Source organism: Ahaetulla prasina, chromosome 4 (genome assembly GCF_028640845.1).
Source record: "Ahaetulla prasina isolate Xishuangbanna chromosome 4, ASM2864084v1, whole genome shotgun sequence".
Classification (NCBI taxonomy): Eukaryota; Metazoa; Chordata; class Lepidosauria; order Squamata; family Colubridae; genus Ahaetulla; species Ahaetulla prasina.
In genome coordinates, this window is record NC_080542.1 from 4237330 (window position 1) to 4252733 (window position 15404).

The 15404-nt window shown below is 47.4% G+C and overlaps 1 protein-coding gene across 1 annotated transcript in view; it reads left to right on the top strand.

Moving 5' to 3' along the window:
- Positions 1 to 15404, top strand: part of TGM1 (transglutaminase 1) — a 63301-nt gene that overhangs the window by 32900 nt on the left and 14997 nt on the right. The window contains exons 4-6 of the mRNA XM_058181158.1: positions 6329 to 6580; positions 10878 to 10996; positions 12999 to 13106. Coding sequence (XP_058037141.1) covers positions 6329 to 6580; positions 10878 to 10996; positions 12999 to 13106 — 479 coding nt within the window. The remainder of the gene's footprint in view (positions 1 to 6328; positions 6581 to 10877; positions 10997 to 12998; positions 13107 to 15404) is intronic.

Sequence of the window (15404 nt, forward strand, 5' to 3'; positions counted from 1 at the left end):
TGAAGGAGGTCAACTGAGCAAAGAGAAACAGCGGAAGCCCTTCCTCGCAGAGAAGAACCTGGGATGATCCTCCAACCTTCTAGAGAACTTTAGGTAGAGAAAACCCTAAAAGGAGAAGAAGATCTTCGCCATGGAGGAAACGATACAAAATTCAAATTATAGGAAGTGCTGCTGGCTCGCGGACGTCACATCTCAAGGAGGGAGAACCAGTTCGCGTATCTGACAACTAATTACTTCTTCATTCCAACACCGTGTTTTGCTGGATGATTAGTTTATGAAATGGATTTATGGAATTTATTTATTTTTCCATCCAGTGAAAGAAATGAAGAGACGTCATTGTTATAATGCCACAGCAACAGGGGGAATTCAGCCGGTTCGGCCGAACCGGTAGTTGCAGCCCACCTGCCCCGGCACTATGCCGTCCTATTTAGGACGCGTTTTTTTAAACCACACGCATGGGTGCAAGCCACACATGTGAGCAAGGCACATGCGCAGAAGGCACACGCTCACATTCTCGATGCTGGGCGAACCAGTTGTTAATTCATGCGCCGCCCGCCCCGCGCCACAGATTTTCCTGTCTGTCAGTTCCTTTGCATATCAATAGAAGGTGCGGCTGTATATTCAGTGGCAGGGAGACATCGAAATTCGGAATATCCGAAAAGCCGCCCCACCCCCTCCCCCCATATTTTTCATTGTATTTCATTATATCCGAAAAGTGGGGGAATTTCCTTTGGACGTAAGCCAGACCGTTGTGAACTTAGCTTCAGCTCCATTTCAACGACGTTTCTTGCCACCGACGTTAAGTGAATCGTTCAAATGGTTACGTCCGTCTCACACGGTCATTAAGTGAATCCGGCTTCCCCCATTGACGTTGCTCGCAGGTCACTAAAGGGGGATAAAGTGACACACACACCCTCCCTGGGACACTGCGACCGTCATAAATATGAGTCGGTTTCCAAGCATCTGAATTTTGACCCCGAAAATCCTGCAGCGGTCGTAAATGTGAACAACAATAAGTTCCACTTTCCAGTGCTCTTATAATCTCAAACCGTCACTGAACGTTGCAAGTTGAGGACTGCCAGGGACAATTCAGTGGCAAAGAGACATAAAAATTCAGAATATCTGAAACGAGCCACAAGCTTTTTCACGGACTTCTTCCTTGCGTTTCAAACTTTTATCCCGGTTTGGAAATTGAAGACATAACGTATTATTTCTTTTTTTTTTTCCCTTTTTCTTTTTTCTTTCCCCTCGGGACAATTCTCCACTTTTCAACTTTCCCAAACGGTGGCAGGTTGACTTAAGTGTGACTAAGTGTCACCTCTCCGCTTTCTTTGCCGAATGGAAACTGCACCGGTTGCATTTCTGTCTGCAAGCAAGCTTGGCGACTTTTAAGACTTGTGCGGCCTTTAATTCTCCAGCCAGCCACTTATGACCGTTCCAGCATTGGAATTCTGGGAGTTGAAGTCCACCCGTCTTAAAGGAACAGCATTGGAATTCTGGGAGTTGAAGTCCACCGGTCTTAAAGGGCCAGCATTGGAATTCTGCTCATCAGAAGGTCCTAAAAGTTGAAAGTTAAAGGAGAACTTTAACTTTCTTAATGGATGGTGGGAATGCGGTCAACATAATATATCTTGACTTCAGCAAAGTTTTTAAAAAAACTAAAGAGCTGGCTGAGGAATTCTGGGAGTTGAAGTCCCCAGGCCTTAAAGTCGCCAAGTTTATACACTCCCGGTCTACAAAATAGTTTATCCACACCTGCCCTCCAGGTGTGCTGAAAGCCAGACCCACGATCCCAAGACGGTACTGCCACGCTTATCCAATTATGGGAAACGTAGTCCAACATTGGTGGGACGCGGTGGCTCAGGGGCTGAGACGCCGAGCTTGTCGATCGAAAGGTTGGCAGTTCAGCGGTTCGAATCCCTAGCGCCGTGGAACGGGGTAAGCTCCTGTGACTTGTCCCAGCTTTTACCAACCTAGCAGTTCGAAAGCAGGTAAAAAATGCCAGGAGAAAAATAGGGACCACCTTTGGTGGGAAGGGAACAGCGTTCCGTGCGCCTTTGGCATCGAGTCGTGCCGGCCACCTGACCACAGAGATGTCTTTGGAAAACGCTGGCTCTTTGGCTTTGAAACGGAGATGAGCAGCACCCCCTAGAGTCGGGAACGACTAGGACAGATGTGCGAGGGGAACCTTTTCCTTTACCTCAAATTGGTGAGGACAATCCTTCCATCCACAGCTGAATATCTAGCTAGAAAACCCAGACTCCAACCTTCATCCGGGCTGCCCCTGTTCAAAAAGCCACACCTGGAGAAAACAGGTTTTTTTCCCCACTGCTTGTCCTAACCTGCAACTCCAAATAATAGGGAAGGAACAGAACATTAGAAGTTGGAAATAAAAATGTGTTTTTCGTTTGTTTGTTTTCTAAGCCTAGTAATCCCCTTCTCAGCAGTGTTGAGTAACTTTTAAGACAGATAGATTTATGTTGGCTGGGGAATTCTGGGAGTTGAAGTCCACCTGTCTTAAAGGACCAGCATTGGAATTCTGGGAGATGAAGTCCACCTGCTTTAAAGGACCAGCACTGGAATTCTGGGAGTTGAAGTCCACCCATCTTAAAGAACCAGCACTGGAATTCTGGGAGTTGAAGTCCACCCGTCTTAAAGGACCAGCACTGGAATTCTGGGAGTTGAAGTCCACCCGTCTTAAAGGACCAGCATTGGAATTCTGGGAGTTGAAGTCCACCCGTCTTAAAGGACCAGCACTGGAATTCTGGGAGTTGAAGTCCACCCGTCTTAAAGGACCGGCATTGGAATTCTGGGAGTTGAAGTCCACCCATCTTGAAGGACCAGCACTGGAATTCTGGGAGTTGAAGTCCACCCGTCTTAAAGGACCGGCATTGGAATTCTGGGAGTTGAAGTCCACCCATCTTGAAGGACCAGCACTGGAATTCTGGGAGTTGAAGTCCACCCGTCTTAAAGGATCAGCACTAGAATTCTGGGAGTTGAAGTCCACCCGTCTTGAAGGACCAGCACTGGAATTCTGGGAGTTGAAGTCCACCCAGCTTAAAGGACCAGCACTGGAATTCTGGGAGTTGAAATCCACCCGTCTTAAAGAACCAGCATTGGAATTCTGGGAGTTGAAGTCCACCTGTCTTGAAGGACCAGCACTGGAATTCTGGGAGTTGAAGTCCACCCAGCTTAAAGGACCAGCATTGGAATTCTGGGAGTTGAAGTCCACCCGTCTTAAAGGACCAGCATCGGAATTCTGGGAGTTGAAGTCCACCCAGCTTAAAGGACCAGCATTGGAATTCTGGGAGTTGAAGTCCACCCGTCTTAAAGGACCAGGACTGGAATTCTGGGAGTTGAAGTCCACCCGGCTTAAAGGACCAGCATTGGAATTCTGGGAGATGAAGTCAACGTGTCTTAAAGGACCAGCACTGGAATTCTGGGAGTTGAAGTCCACCCGGCTTAAAGGACCAGCACTGGAATTCTGGGAGTTGAAGTCCACCCGTCTTAAAGGACCAGCACTGGAATTCTGGGAGTTGAAGTCCACCCGTCTTGAAGGACCAGCACTGGAATTCTGGGAGTTGAAGTCCACTTGGCTTAAAGAACCAGCATTGGAATTCTGGAAGTTGAAGTCCACCCGGCTTAAAGGACCAGCATTGGAATTCTGGGAGATGAAGTCCACGTGTCTTAAAGGACCAGCACTGGAATTCTGGGAGTTGAAGTCCACCCGTCTTAAAGGACCAGCACTGGAATTCTGGGAGTTGAAGTCCACTTGGCTTAAAGGACCAGCATTGGAATTCTGGGAGATGAAGTCCACGTGTCTTAAAGGACCAGCACTGGAATTCTGGGAGTTGAAGTCCACCCGTCTTAAAGGACCAGCACTGGAATTCTGGGAGTTGAAGTCCACCCGTCTTGAAGGACCAGCACTGGAATTCTGGGAGTTGAAGTCCACTTGGCTTAAAGAACCAGCATTGGAATTCTGGAAGTTGAAGTCCACCCGGCTTAAAGGACCAGCATTGGAATTCTGGGAGATGAAGTCCACGTGTCTTAAAGGACCAGCACTGGAATTCTGGGAGTTGAAGTCCACCCAGCTTAAAGGACCAGCACTGGAATTCTGGGAGTTGAAGTCCACCCGTCTTAAAGGACCAGCACTGGAATTCTGGGAGTTGAAGTCCACCCGTCTTAAAGGACCAGCACTGGAATTCTGGGAGTTGAAGTCCACCCGTCTTAAAGGACCAGCACTGGAATTCTGGGAGCTGAAGTCCACCCGTCTTAAAGGACCAGCACTGGAATTCTGGGAGCTGAAGTCCACCCGTCTTAAAGGACCAGCACTGGAATTCTGGGAGTTGAAGTCCACCTGTCTTAAAGTTGTCGAGGTTGAAAGACACAGTCCTAAAGTCAATAAAATCCTTTGATTTACTTATTTTTTCTTCCTCCTATTGCAATCTTTACAGGTAGTGCTCAACTTACAACCATTCATTTAGTGGCAACAAGGGCACTGAAAAAAAGTGACTTAGGACCATGTTTCACACTTACGACCAATTGAAATGGCAACTGACATGTATGGTCGCAGTATGTCCCGGGGTCACGTGATTCCCCTTTTAGGACCTTCTGACGAGCAAAATCAGGGGGGGAAACCAGATTCACCTAACAACCGTGTGACTCGCATAACAACTGCACCGATTCACTTAATAACCACGGCGTAAAAATGGACCAAACTCCCTCAACAACCGTAACAGCCACACAAATGTTGGGTTCCATTGTGGTTGTACCCAGTGGTGGGATCTTCCTGGTTTAACAACCGGTTCGGTGATCGCGCCATTTGCATGGGGCGAACCGGTTCTCTCCCAGCTGATCGTCGGAGCTACCGGTTCTCCTGAACCGGTCCGAACCGGTAGAATTGCACCACTGTTCGTATGTCGAGCACTGTCTCCACTTATGACTGACCCACTGTCAACCAGAAAGCGAAGTCTTTGCTAGGGACCGGTTCCCTCCCCCAAAATGTCAGTTTTGCTTGTGGTTGCAAGCCACAAATTGTTGCCTGAGCCACTACTAAATCGTGGTTTATCCTGCCGATCGAGTTGTGGTTAAAGACAGAGGAAGTGAGCTGAGCTGGGCTGGGCTGGGTTCTTGTAAGTTTCTTTGTATTGGTTTTAGATTTTATTGAAGGGAGAGGAAGCAAGCGGTGGAATCTGGAGAATTCACATTATCTCTTGGAACATGGATTTTTTTGGCAGGCCCCGTTCCCACCATCTGGGCACAGGGTGTTCTCAGGCTCCTTATCTAACTCTCCCTAGCAAACCGAGGCTTAACGCCAAGCCAATCCTCTATGCTCTGCTTGATAAAATGTCTGTTTTGGGGCCGTACCGTCGGCCCACCTCGACAAACAAGGGTGGACTTGTTGATGTTTGGGTGTGAGAGTTGGCTTCAGACACATGAAACCCAGGTTTATCCAAACAGGATACTTGTATTTCCAACATGGCTGACACCGCCCGAACAGATCAGTCCTATTTTAAAGATCGAATAATTTTCACTTTATAGGTCGTTTAGGGACGTTTCAGAGATATACCGGCACTGAAAAAAAGAGACCGAGGGCCATTTTTTCACACTTAACGACCGTCACAACATCCCCGCGGTCACGCAAACAAAATTCAAACGCTTAGCGACCGACTCGTATTTATGACGGTCTCAGTGTCACGCGGGGTCACGCGATTCCCCTTTTGCGACCTTTTCTGATTCGGCATTCTCTGTGGGACCACAAAGACCCTGTTGGAAGAGAACATGGGGCTTGTAGTTCAACCACGAGTTCACGGCAGGGGTGTCCGCAGGGTATGGTCAAAAGAGTCAAGATGGCGGCCACCCCTCCACCCTAATTCTCAGCAAAACAAATGCCTCTTCTCTTGAAACAGTAAAATAAATGTAATAAATTTGTGTAATTTATAGATTTAAAATACAAGCTTTAAATACACATGTAAGAGATCGTTAGAGTTGGTTGCAGAGTCAGCCAGATGTTGAGAGTGGATCTGGCAGTTTTCTCCACCTGTTCAGTCCTTCACTCCCAAGGACCTGAAGATAAGACAGAGGTGGATATTAAATGGTGTAAAAAAAAAGATTTTCCAGTAGGATTTAAGCCGTTCCAAGTCGAGCTGCCTTTCGCAATTGACCGATGGTGAATTTGTCAATTCCGATGTCGTTCAAATGGCGCGCCGGTCGTTTGGCTTCGCGCACCCAGGCATCTATGACTATTGGTACCTCCCTGTCATTAATTCTGTTCATCACAAAAATTACAATTATTAATTTTCCCTCCCACGTTTTCTCCTTCCGGCAGGCCCCAACCCACAACCCTCGAAGGGCACCCACATTCTGGTACCCGTCGGCGGTTCCATGCCCGGCATGAGCTGGACGGCGGAAATGACCAGCTCAGACGACGACACCATGTCTATCCGGGTCTGCCCCTCGCCCAGAGCAGTGATCGGCAAGTACCAGTTCAGCGTGAAGACCCGAAGCAAGGCGGGCGAATACGCCGCTCCCTTCGACCCCAACAATGAGGTCTACATCCTCTTCAACCCCTGGTGCTCAGGTAAGTTGTGGGGAGAAATAAACGAGCGAGAGAAACAGAGGGAAGGAGGATGAAGTCCAGAATTGGCAGCCTGGCTTTGCTCAAGTGGTCGTTTCCCAGCTAAGTTGGGAACTCAGCTCCCAGAATTCCCTTGTTAGGATAACTGGGGACTTCTGGGAGGGGAATTAGCGGGAGATCTGGAAGGCTGATGGAGGCAACCTTTGACTGCGGCGTCAATCTGCGAAGATTATCAATTAAAAGAGTGAATCCTTTTTTTTTTTTTTAGAGACGACAATCACTTTGTATGGATGGAGGGAGAAAGGAGTGGATGGATAGAAAGAAGGAAGGAAGGAAGGAAGGGTGGGTGGGTGGGTGGATGGATGGATGAATGGAAGGAAGGGAGGGAGGCAAGAGATGGATGGATGGAAGGAAGGAGAGATGGATGGAAGGGAGGGAAGCAGGGAGGAGAGAAAAGGAAGGAAGGAAAGAAGGAAGGAAGGATAGATGGATACATGGATGGATGGAAGGGAGGGAGGAAGGAGAGAGAAGGAAGGAAGGAAGGAAGGAAGGAAGGAAGGAAGGAAGGAAGGAAGGAAGGAAGGAAGGAAGGAAGGAAGGAAGGAAGGAGAGATGGATGGATGGATGGAGGGATGGGAGGAAGGAAGGAGAGATGGATGGAAGGGAGGGAGAGAGGGAGGGAGGGAGGAGAGAGAAGGAAGGAGGGAAGGAAGGAAGGAAGGAAGGAAGGAAGGAAGGAAGGAAGGAAGGAAGGAAGGAGAGCTAGATGGATACATGGATGGATGGGTAGATGGAAGGAAGGAAGGAGAGATGGATGGATGGATGGATGGATGGATGGATGGATGGGTAGATGGAAGGAAGGAAGGAGAGATGGGTGGATGGATGGATGGATGGATGGAAAGGAGGGAGGGAGGAAGGAGAGAGAGAGAAGGAAGAAAGGAAAGAAGGAAGGAAGGAAGGAAGGAAGGAAGGAAGGAAAGAAGGAAGGAAGGAAGGAAGGAAGGAAGGAGGGAGAGAGAGAGAGAGATTGATGCAGTGGTGGTATGCAGCCGGTTCTATCCGGTTCAGGAGAACCAGTAGCGGCAGCTGCAGGAGGGTTTTTACATACATTTAGATGAATATATTGTATCACAGTCCTTGACGTACAGTCCTTCGTTTCACGACCAAAGTTTCCACAATCCTCACCATTATGACCATTGCAAGATTCCCCACAGTTCCATGATCAACCTCCGGATACTTGGCACCCGTCCTCTATTTACAACGGTTGCTGCGTCGCGCGATCCCCATTGGCGACCTGCCCAGCCGGCTTCCGGCAAGGAAAGGAAGTCAACCGGGCAGCCAGATTCACTTAATGACCGCACACCTCACTTAAAAGACCTCAGTGATTTGCTTACCCATCGTAGTCGAAAAAGTTATCCCATTGGGCATCGCGCAATCCCTGCCTCGCTTAACCACACACACCCTGGCCGTAAGGTTGTGGTCGTAAGGGCGAGGACCAAACTGCCTTTTGCCACGTCGATGGCTGGGTTTTTAATGTCTACAAATCCGTGAGAAAATGGCCGCCAACCTTTGTCCGAAAGAGGCAATCTCTTAGGAGTTGCCACCCTTGCGTTTTTTAATTTTTTTTTCCCACGGTTCTCATGAAAGATGCACAACTCACAATCCGATCTAAATCTCCATGCCATAACACACTCTTCTCCTGACCTCGGTACGAAAGGCGCTGTCTTAATTTTTTTTGCCCGAGTCAGCAGGGCGTGGGAATGATGGAGCCTTGATTGCGTAGCCGAGACACTTGGAGAAAGAAGAAGAAGAAGAAGAGAAGAACGGAAGAACCACAACAACAAAATAATAAATTCATTATTTGTCCTTTCTGCCGGGTTTTCCCATCTCCTTCGTCACACCCCAAACCGGTTTTTTATCAAAACTAGAGATTTTTTTGGCTTCTGACGAACACATTAAGGTAAAGGTAAAGGTTCCCCTTGCACATCTGTGCTAGTCGTTCCCGACTCTAGGGGGCGATGCTCATGTCCGTTTCAAAGCCAAAGAGCCAGCGCTGTCTGAAGACGTGTCCGTGGTGATGTGGCCGGCATGACTCAACGCCAAAGGCGCACGGAACGCTGTTCCTTTCCAACCAAAAGTGGTCCCTATTTTTTCTACTTGCATTTTTTACCTGCTTTCGAACTGCTAGGTTGGCAGAAGCTGGGACAAGTAACGGGAGCTCACCCCATTACGCGGCAATAGGGATTCGAACCGCTGAACTGCCGACCTTTCGATCAACAAGCTCAGCCTCTCTTACCCACTAAGCCACCAGGTTATCAAAACAGAGCGGTTTTTTTATTTCCAAAATGGATGACGCCCAAATAGATCGGCCCTATTTTGAAGGATTGATTTCAGTTCCGCTTTATAAATCGTCCTTGATTTACGACCGTTCCTTTAGTGGCCGTTCGAAGTTAACAACAGCACCAAAAAAAAGGAAACTTAGGATCGTTTTTTTCACCCTTACGACCGTCTCAGTATATTCCCTGCGGTCACGGGATCAAAATTCAAATGCTTATATATCAACTCGCATTTATGACAGTCACAGCGTCCCGGGAATCACGCGATCCCCTTTTGAGACATTCCGACAAGCAAAGTCAACGAGGAAGCCGGATTTGCTTAAGGACCGTGTGACTCGCTTCTTCAACGGGCAGCGAGCCACTTCACAGCTGCGGCAGGCGAGGCCGTCAAACGAGCAAACGCCCCTCCGCCAATGTTTCGCTTAGGAACAGAAATTGGGGGCTCAGTTGTTCGTAAGTCGAGGATGACCCTTAAGCGGGTTTATTTTTGCATTTGAAGCTATTTCTTAAGAGATCGGAGGTCAGTTTGACGGGGCCCCTTTCTTAAGAAATGGGAATTTCCACGATTCCTGTCTTTGTCAATATGTCTGACTTTGGAACCTTCTGGAAGGAAACGAGCAGGTGTGGTGCGGTGGTTGTTCCATATGCAAAAATTTAGGAATTGTATCAGCCCTCCCACACCCCTGTTTCTGTTTCCTTCCTGAACTGCAGGGAAGGCTGAGGAGAGTCAGAAAGAATCAAGGCGGGGAAAGGAATAAATTTCTCCGTGCTATTTTTCGAAGGACAAAAACCAAAGGAAATAAATCTTTAGCTTGGCACGCAGGAGGGAACGTTCACAAAACAAAAACAAAAAAAAAGGAAAACAAGGACTCGCACAAACACACGAACACACACCCTCAATAGGTATTGTTCTCTCGGCAGGAAGGAAAAGAAAGATAAAACTCTTTGGTCTGTTTTTATTTTGATCAAACCTCAGGAAATGACTTCCAAGACATTTAGCTCGTGCCTCTCTGAAAAGTTGGGTTTTTTTTCAAGGAAATAGAGAAAGTGCTCATCTTACGACCAGTGGTGGGATTCAGCCAGTTCGCACCACTTCGGGAGAACCGGTTGTTAACTTTCTGAGCAGTTTGGTGAACTGGTTGTTGGAAGAAATCATTAGGGCAGAGAACCGGTTGTTAAATGATTTGAATCCCACCACGGCTTACGACCACAGCTGAGCCCAAAATGTACGTCATGAAGAGAGTTTTGCCCCCTTTTACAACCTTTTCTTAACACCGTTGTTAAGAGAATCACTGCCCTTCTTAAGTTAGTCAGACGGTCGTTAAGCAAATCCGACTTCCCCCATCGATGTTGCTTGTCAGAAGGTCGCAAAAGGGCAGTGGTGGGATTCAACCGGTTCGCCCGAACCGGTCCGAACCGGTTGAATCCCACCCCTGCGAATGGGGATCACGTGACCCCAGGACACTGCGACCGTCATAAATACGAGTCCGTTGCCAAGCAGTCTGGATTTTGATCGCGTGAACCATAGAGATTCCGCAACGATCGTTAAGTGTGAAAAATAAGCCATAAGCCACTTTTTTTTAGTGCCGTCGTAACTTTGAACGGTCACTAAATGAACTGTTGTAAATCGAGAACGATTCGTATTTTTTTAAAAAACAGTATTTTATTGTAATTATTTTTAGGAAGCGAATTTTTTTCCGAGGGATCCCAAAGCGACACACACACGGGACAAAAGTACACGTTAAATACACATTTTTATTTGCAAAAAGAAAAGATCGGCAAGAAGCGAATTTTTTCTTTTAATTTCCTCAACTGAAGGACGTTTTAAAAGGGAGGTGAGATCGCCAAGGTGTGTTTAGTGGCAGAGATGTATATTTAAACTATATTTTTAAAAAGGAGAATAGCAATGGCTGGAATTTTTTTCACAATTACTTGAATTTTCCTCGTTTTTTTTCCTCCTTTAGAGGATTCGGTTCACATGCAACAGAGCGACTGCCTAAAGGAATACGTGCTGAACGAAACGGGACGAATTTATTACGGGACGGAAAGTCAGATCGGGGAGCGAACCTGGAACTACGCGCAGGTAAGGGGCCCTTTTGTCTTCTCGCCTCAAAAATGTTTGGGGAGCAAATTTTGTTGAGGCTGAAAAAGTGAGAAGTCGAAGGATCCAGCGAAGAAATAGAAGATGTTTGAAGTGATTTTTAAAAAGGAAGGAAGGAAGGAAGGAAGGAAGGAAGGAAGGAAAGAAAAAAGAAAGAAAGAAAGAAAGAAAGAAAGAAAGAAAGAAAGAGGAAGGAGGGAGGGAGGGAGGAAGGAAGGAACGAAGAAAGGAAGAAAGGAAGAAAAGAAAGAAAGAAAGAAAGAAAGAAAGAAAGAAAGATAGATAGATAGATAGATAGATAGATAGATAGATAGATAGATAGATAGATAGATAGATAGGGCAGCGATTTGTCTGACATGGTGTAGAATCTCCTGCTTGGGTAGGGGGTTGGACAAGGTCCCTTTCAACTCTGTTATTCAGTTATTTTGAAATGGTACATAGAGGGATGGACTAGAAGCCCTCTTGGGGCCCTTCCAACTCTGCTATTCTGTATTCTGTATAAACGAAAGTGTTGTTAGTGAAGAAAGGAAGAGAAGGGGGGAAAGGAAAGAGGAAAGTAAAAGAGGAGAGGAGGGTGGGGAGGGGAAAGGAAAGGAAAGGAAAAGGACAGAACAGAAAGGACAAAAGGAAGGAAAGAAAATAGGGAGGGAGGAAGGAAGGAAAGAAGGAAGGAAGGAAGGAAGGAAGATGAGAAGCAGGGAGGGAGGAAGGAAGGACCATAGAAGGAAATAAGGGACATGGATGGGAATGGGGTCCCTTTAACTGTGTTTCTCACTCTTGGGGACTTGAGGTAAGGGGAGTTGAACAGGAAGGAAGGAAGGAAGGAAGGAAGGAAGGAAGGAAGGAAGGAAGGAAGGAAGGAAGGAAGGAAGGAAAGAAAAAGGAAGGAAAGAGGGAGGGAGGAAAGGAAGGAAGGAAAAAAGGGGAAGGAAGAAGAGAAGGAAAGAAGGAGGGAGGGAGGGAGGGAGGGAAGGAAGGAAGGGAAGAAAAAGGAGGGAGGGAGGGAAGGAAGGAAGGGGAAGGAAGAAGGAAGGAAGGGAGGCAGGGAGGGAAGGAAGGAGGGAGGGAGAAGGAAGGACCATAGAAGGAAATAAGGGACATGGATGGGAATGGGGTCCCTTTAACTGTGTTTCTCATTCTTGGTGACTTTAAGATAAGTGGAGTTGCAGGAAGGAAGGAAGGAAGGAAGGAAGATGAGAAGGAGGAAGGGAGGAAGGAAGGACCATAGAAGGAAATAAGGGACATGGATGGGAATGGGGTCCCTTTAACTGTGTTTCTCACTCTTGGGGACTTTAAGGTAAGTGGAGTTGAATAGGAAGGAAGGAAGGAAGGAAGGAAGGAAGGAAGGAAGGAAGGAAGGAAGGAAGGAAGGAAGGAAGGAAGGAAGGAAGATGAGAAGGAGGGAGGGAGGAAGGAAGGACCATAGAAGGAAATAAGGGACATGGATGGGAATGGGGTCCCTTTAACTGTGTTTCTCATTCTTGGTGACTTTAAGATAAGTGGAGTTGAACAGGAAGGAAGGAAGGAAGGAAGGAAGGAAGGAAGGAAGGAAGGAAGGAAGGAAGGAAGGAAGGAAGGAAGGAAGGAAGGAAGGAAGGAAGGAAGGAAGATGAGAAGGAGGGAGGGAGGAAGGAAGGACCATAGAAGGAAATAAGGGACATGGATGGGAATGGGGTCCCTTTAACTCTGTTTCTTTCTTGGTGAGTTTAAGATAAGTGGAGTTGAACAGGAAGGAAGGAAGGAAGGAAGGATAAGAAAGGAGGGAGGGAGAAAGAAAGACAGACTGAAAACGATGCAACCATGGCTACGTTTCTCATTAGGGCAAGGGAATCCCTGGAAAGTGGTCAAAAAAGTCAAAATGGCCACCCCAGCCGTGCCGTCATCGCCCAGAGGTTGACGCCTTCGTCCCAAAACAAACCGCAGGAAGCTGGGAAGCCCTGGTTCCCTGCTCCGACTGATGACCTTCCTTCTTGTCTCCCCTCAGTTTGACCACGGGATCCTGGATGCTTGTTTGTTCATGCTGGATAAGCGGGGGATGCCTCACGCGAGCCGGGCTGATCCGATCATGGTTTGCCGCGTTGTCTCGGCCATGGTGAGTGGCGAATGGCTTCCTCTCCCTTCCCAGCCCTGACAAGGGATCCAGAACCTTCTGAAAGAAGGGAAAATGTCAATTATTATTTCATTTATCTTCCCCGCCTGCTTCCCCTTGGTTTGGTTCATAGCTTCCGCTGTTCCTTCAATCGATTCTCCTCCTCGTTTCCTTTCTTTAATATCCCATTTTATTCTCTGTATTCTATGTTTTCCTTTCTTTTCTCTCTCTCTTCTGTTTCTTTTTCTTTCTCTCTTTTTTCCTTGTCTTTCTTTCTCTCTTTCTTTCTCCTCTCTCTATTTCGCTTTCTCTCTTCTTTTTTCTTTGTCTTTCTCTGTCTCTTTCTCTCACTCTCACTCTCACTGTCTCTTTTTCTTTTTCCTCACTCTTTCTTTCTCTTCTTTTTCTTTCTCCCTCTTCTTTTTTCTTTGTCTTTCTCTCTCTCGCAGTAAGAATTACAGTGAATTAAAAAAAATTCAAACATTTTAGCAACTGGTTCGCTGCCTAATTGCTGGGTGGGCGTGGCCATGGTGGGCGTGGCCTACTCGGCCTCCTGAACCAAAATGGCCTCCCCTGGGCTCCGGAGGCTGAAAACAGGCCCGTTTCCGGACTTCCGGTACTTCCGGGCGGCCCGTTTTTCGCCCTCCCAGAGCCTCTGCGCAGGTGCTGCACTTACCTGGCATCCAAATGGAGACTCCTGGGATGGGAGGAGCAGGGACGGGTGGGCGGGGCCAGCCATGTTCTCGCAACTACCGGTTCGGCGAACCAGATGTAAAATTAGCATCCGGTTCGCCCATAATCGGTCCGAACCGGCTGAATCCCACCCCTGCTTACAAGCGTTAAAAAACAGAAATTCAATCTTGGAAGTGGAACAATGGTCATAAATACGTACCGAATGTCAAATGTGCAAATTTTGCTCATGTGACTGTAGGGAACTTGCAACAGTTATAAGTGCAAAGACCAGTCATAAGTTACCTTTTTCAGCGCCGTTGTAAGTCAAGGAGTCCCTGAAATGTTCTAATGACCTATAGATGATACACAACATTTAAACCTTTAATAACCTTCCTTGCTTCTCCTTTTTCTTCTTTTCGTTCCGCTTTAGTTTAGTTTAGTTTCGTTTTCGTTTTTTTTCCCCATTGTTTGTCCAACATTTTTCTATCTTTCTTATCGAATAAAATAAGTTGAACTGCAAAAAATAATAATAATAATAATAGGGAGGGAACGGGAAAATAACATCAGGCTATTTAAAGCGGATGTCACCCCTTCGAGGTAGGCTTGACGGGGTATCCGACTCCATAAATATAATAGGAACGTGGCTTTATAGAGGTAGGTTAAAATATCTTTTCTTAACCTATCCAACTTAAAGTCGTGCGGACTTCAACTCCCAGAAGTCTTTGCTTTGCTGGCTGTGGAATTCAGGGAGTTGAAGTCCACATTTTGCTCCACGTTACGACTTTTCTTGCAAAAGGGGATCCCTTAAGGCTGCAAACCATCATAAACGCGAGTCAGTTGCCAAGCATCCACATGTACAGTAAATCACGTGACCATAGGGATGCCATAAGGGGCGTAAGTCTGAAAAGCGGTTCTAAGTCACTTTTTTCATGGCCGTTGTAACTTCGAACAGTCCCTGTCGTGTCCCACCCCCACTCTGACGAACGAGTCAAGGAAGTCCGTAACAAACTTGGCAACGAAGCCTTTGCAGCTTGCTAAGTTCCTTCGAGGTTTATCAGGGCAGGCAGGAGTCCAAGTTGTGACTCGATAGAGTCCGATATCAGCAAACTAGATAAGACTTTGCTTGACTCAAGGTTGGAATGCCAAAAGCAGGTCCTTTATATAGGCTGTGGGGGGGTGGCTCCATGACTCAGCATTTATCCAGGCCTGCCCCACCCGTCCTTCTGCTGGCATCGCCTCTCAGATATCCGGAAGCGAGGGTCCACCCACCTGAATTGTCTTCAGCTGGATCTGCTGTCAGCTTCTGGGAAAGGGAGGGGTCAGAGGGAGTAGGGCCGAGTGATTCCAGCACCTGGCTGGCTTCCTGCTCTGAAGGCTGAGCCAAAGGAACACACGCTGTATGAGTGAGGTTTATCGGGCTTGTCCTTTCACTCCTGGAATCCTCTCCGGGCATGGGGCCAGGGCTGGGGGCTGGAGGCATGACAGGCCGTTCATCTTCATTATCAGACTCAGAGTCTGATAAAAGGCCCGGTTGGAGACGGGAGAGGCCCGGCTGAGGAGAGGAGGGAGGATGAGTCACAACAGTTCCTCAGTGAACGTCGTAACTTGAGGACTACCTATACAGCTGTA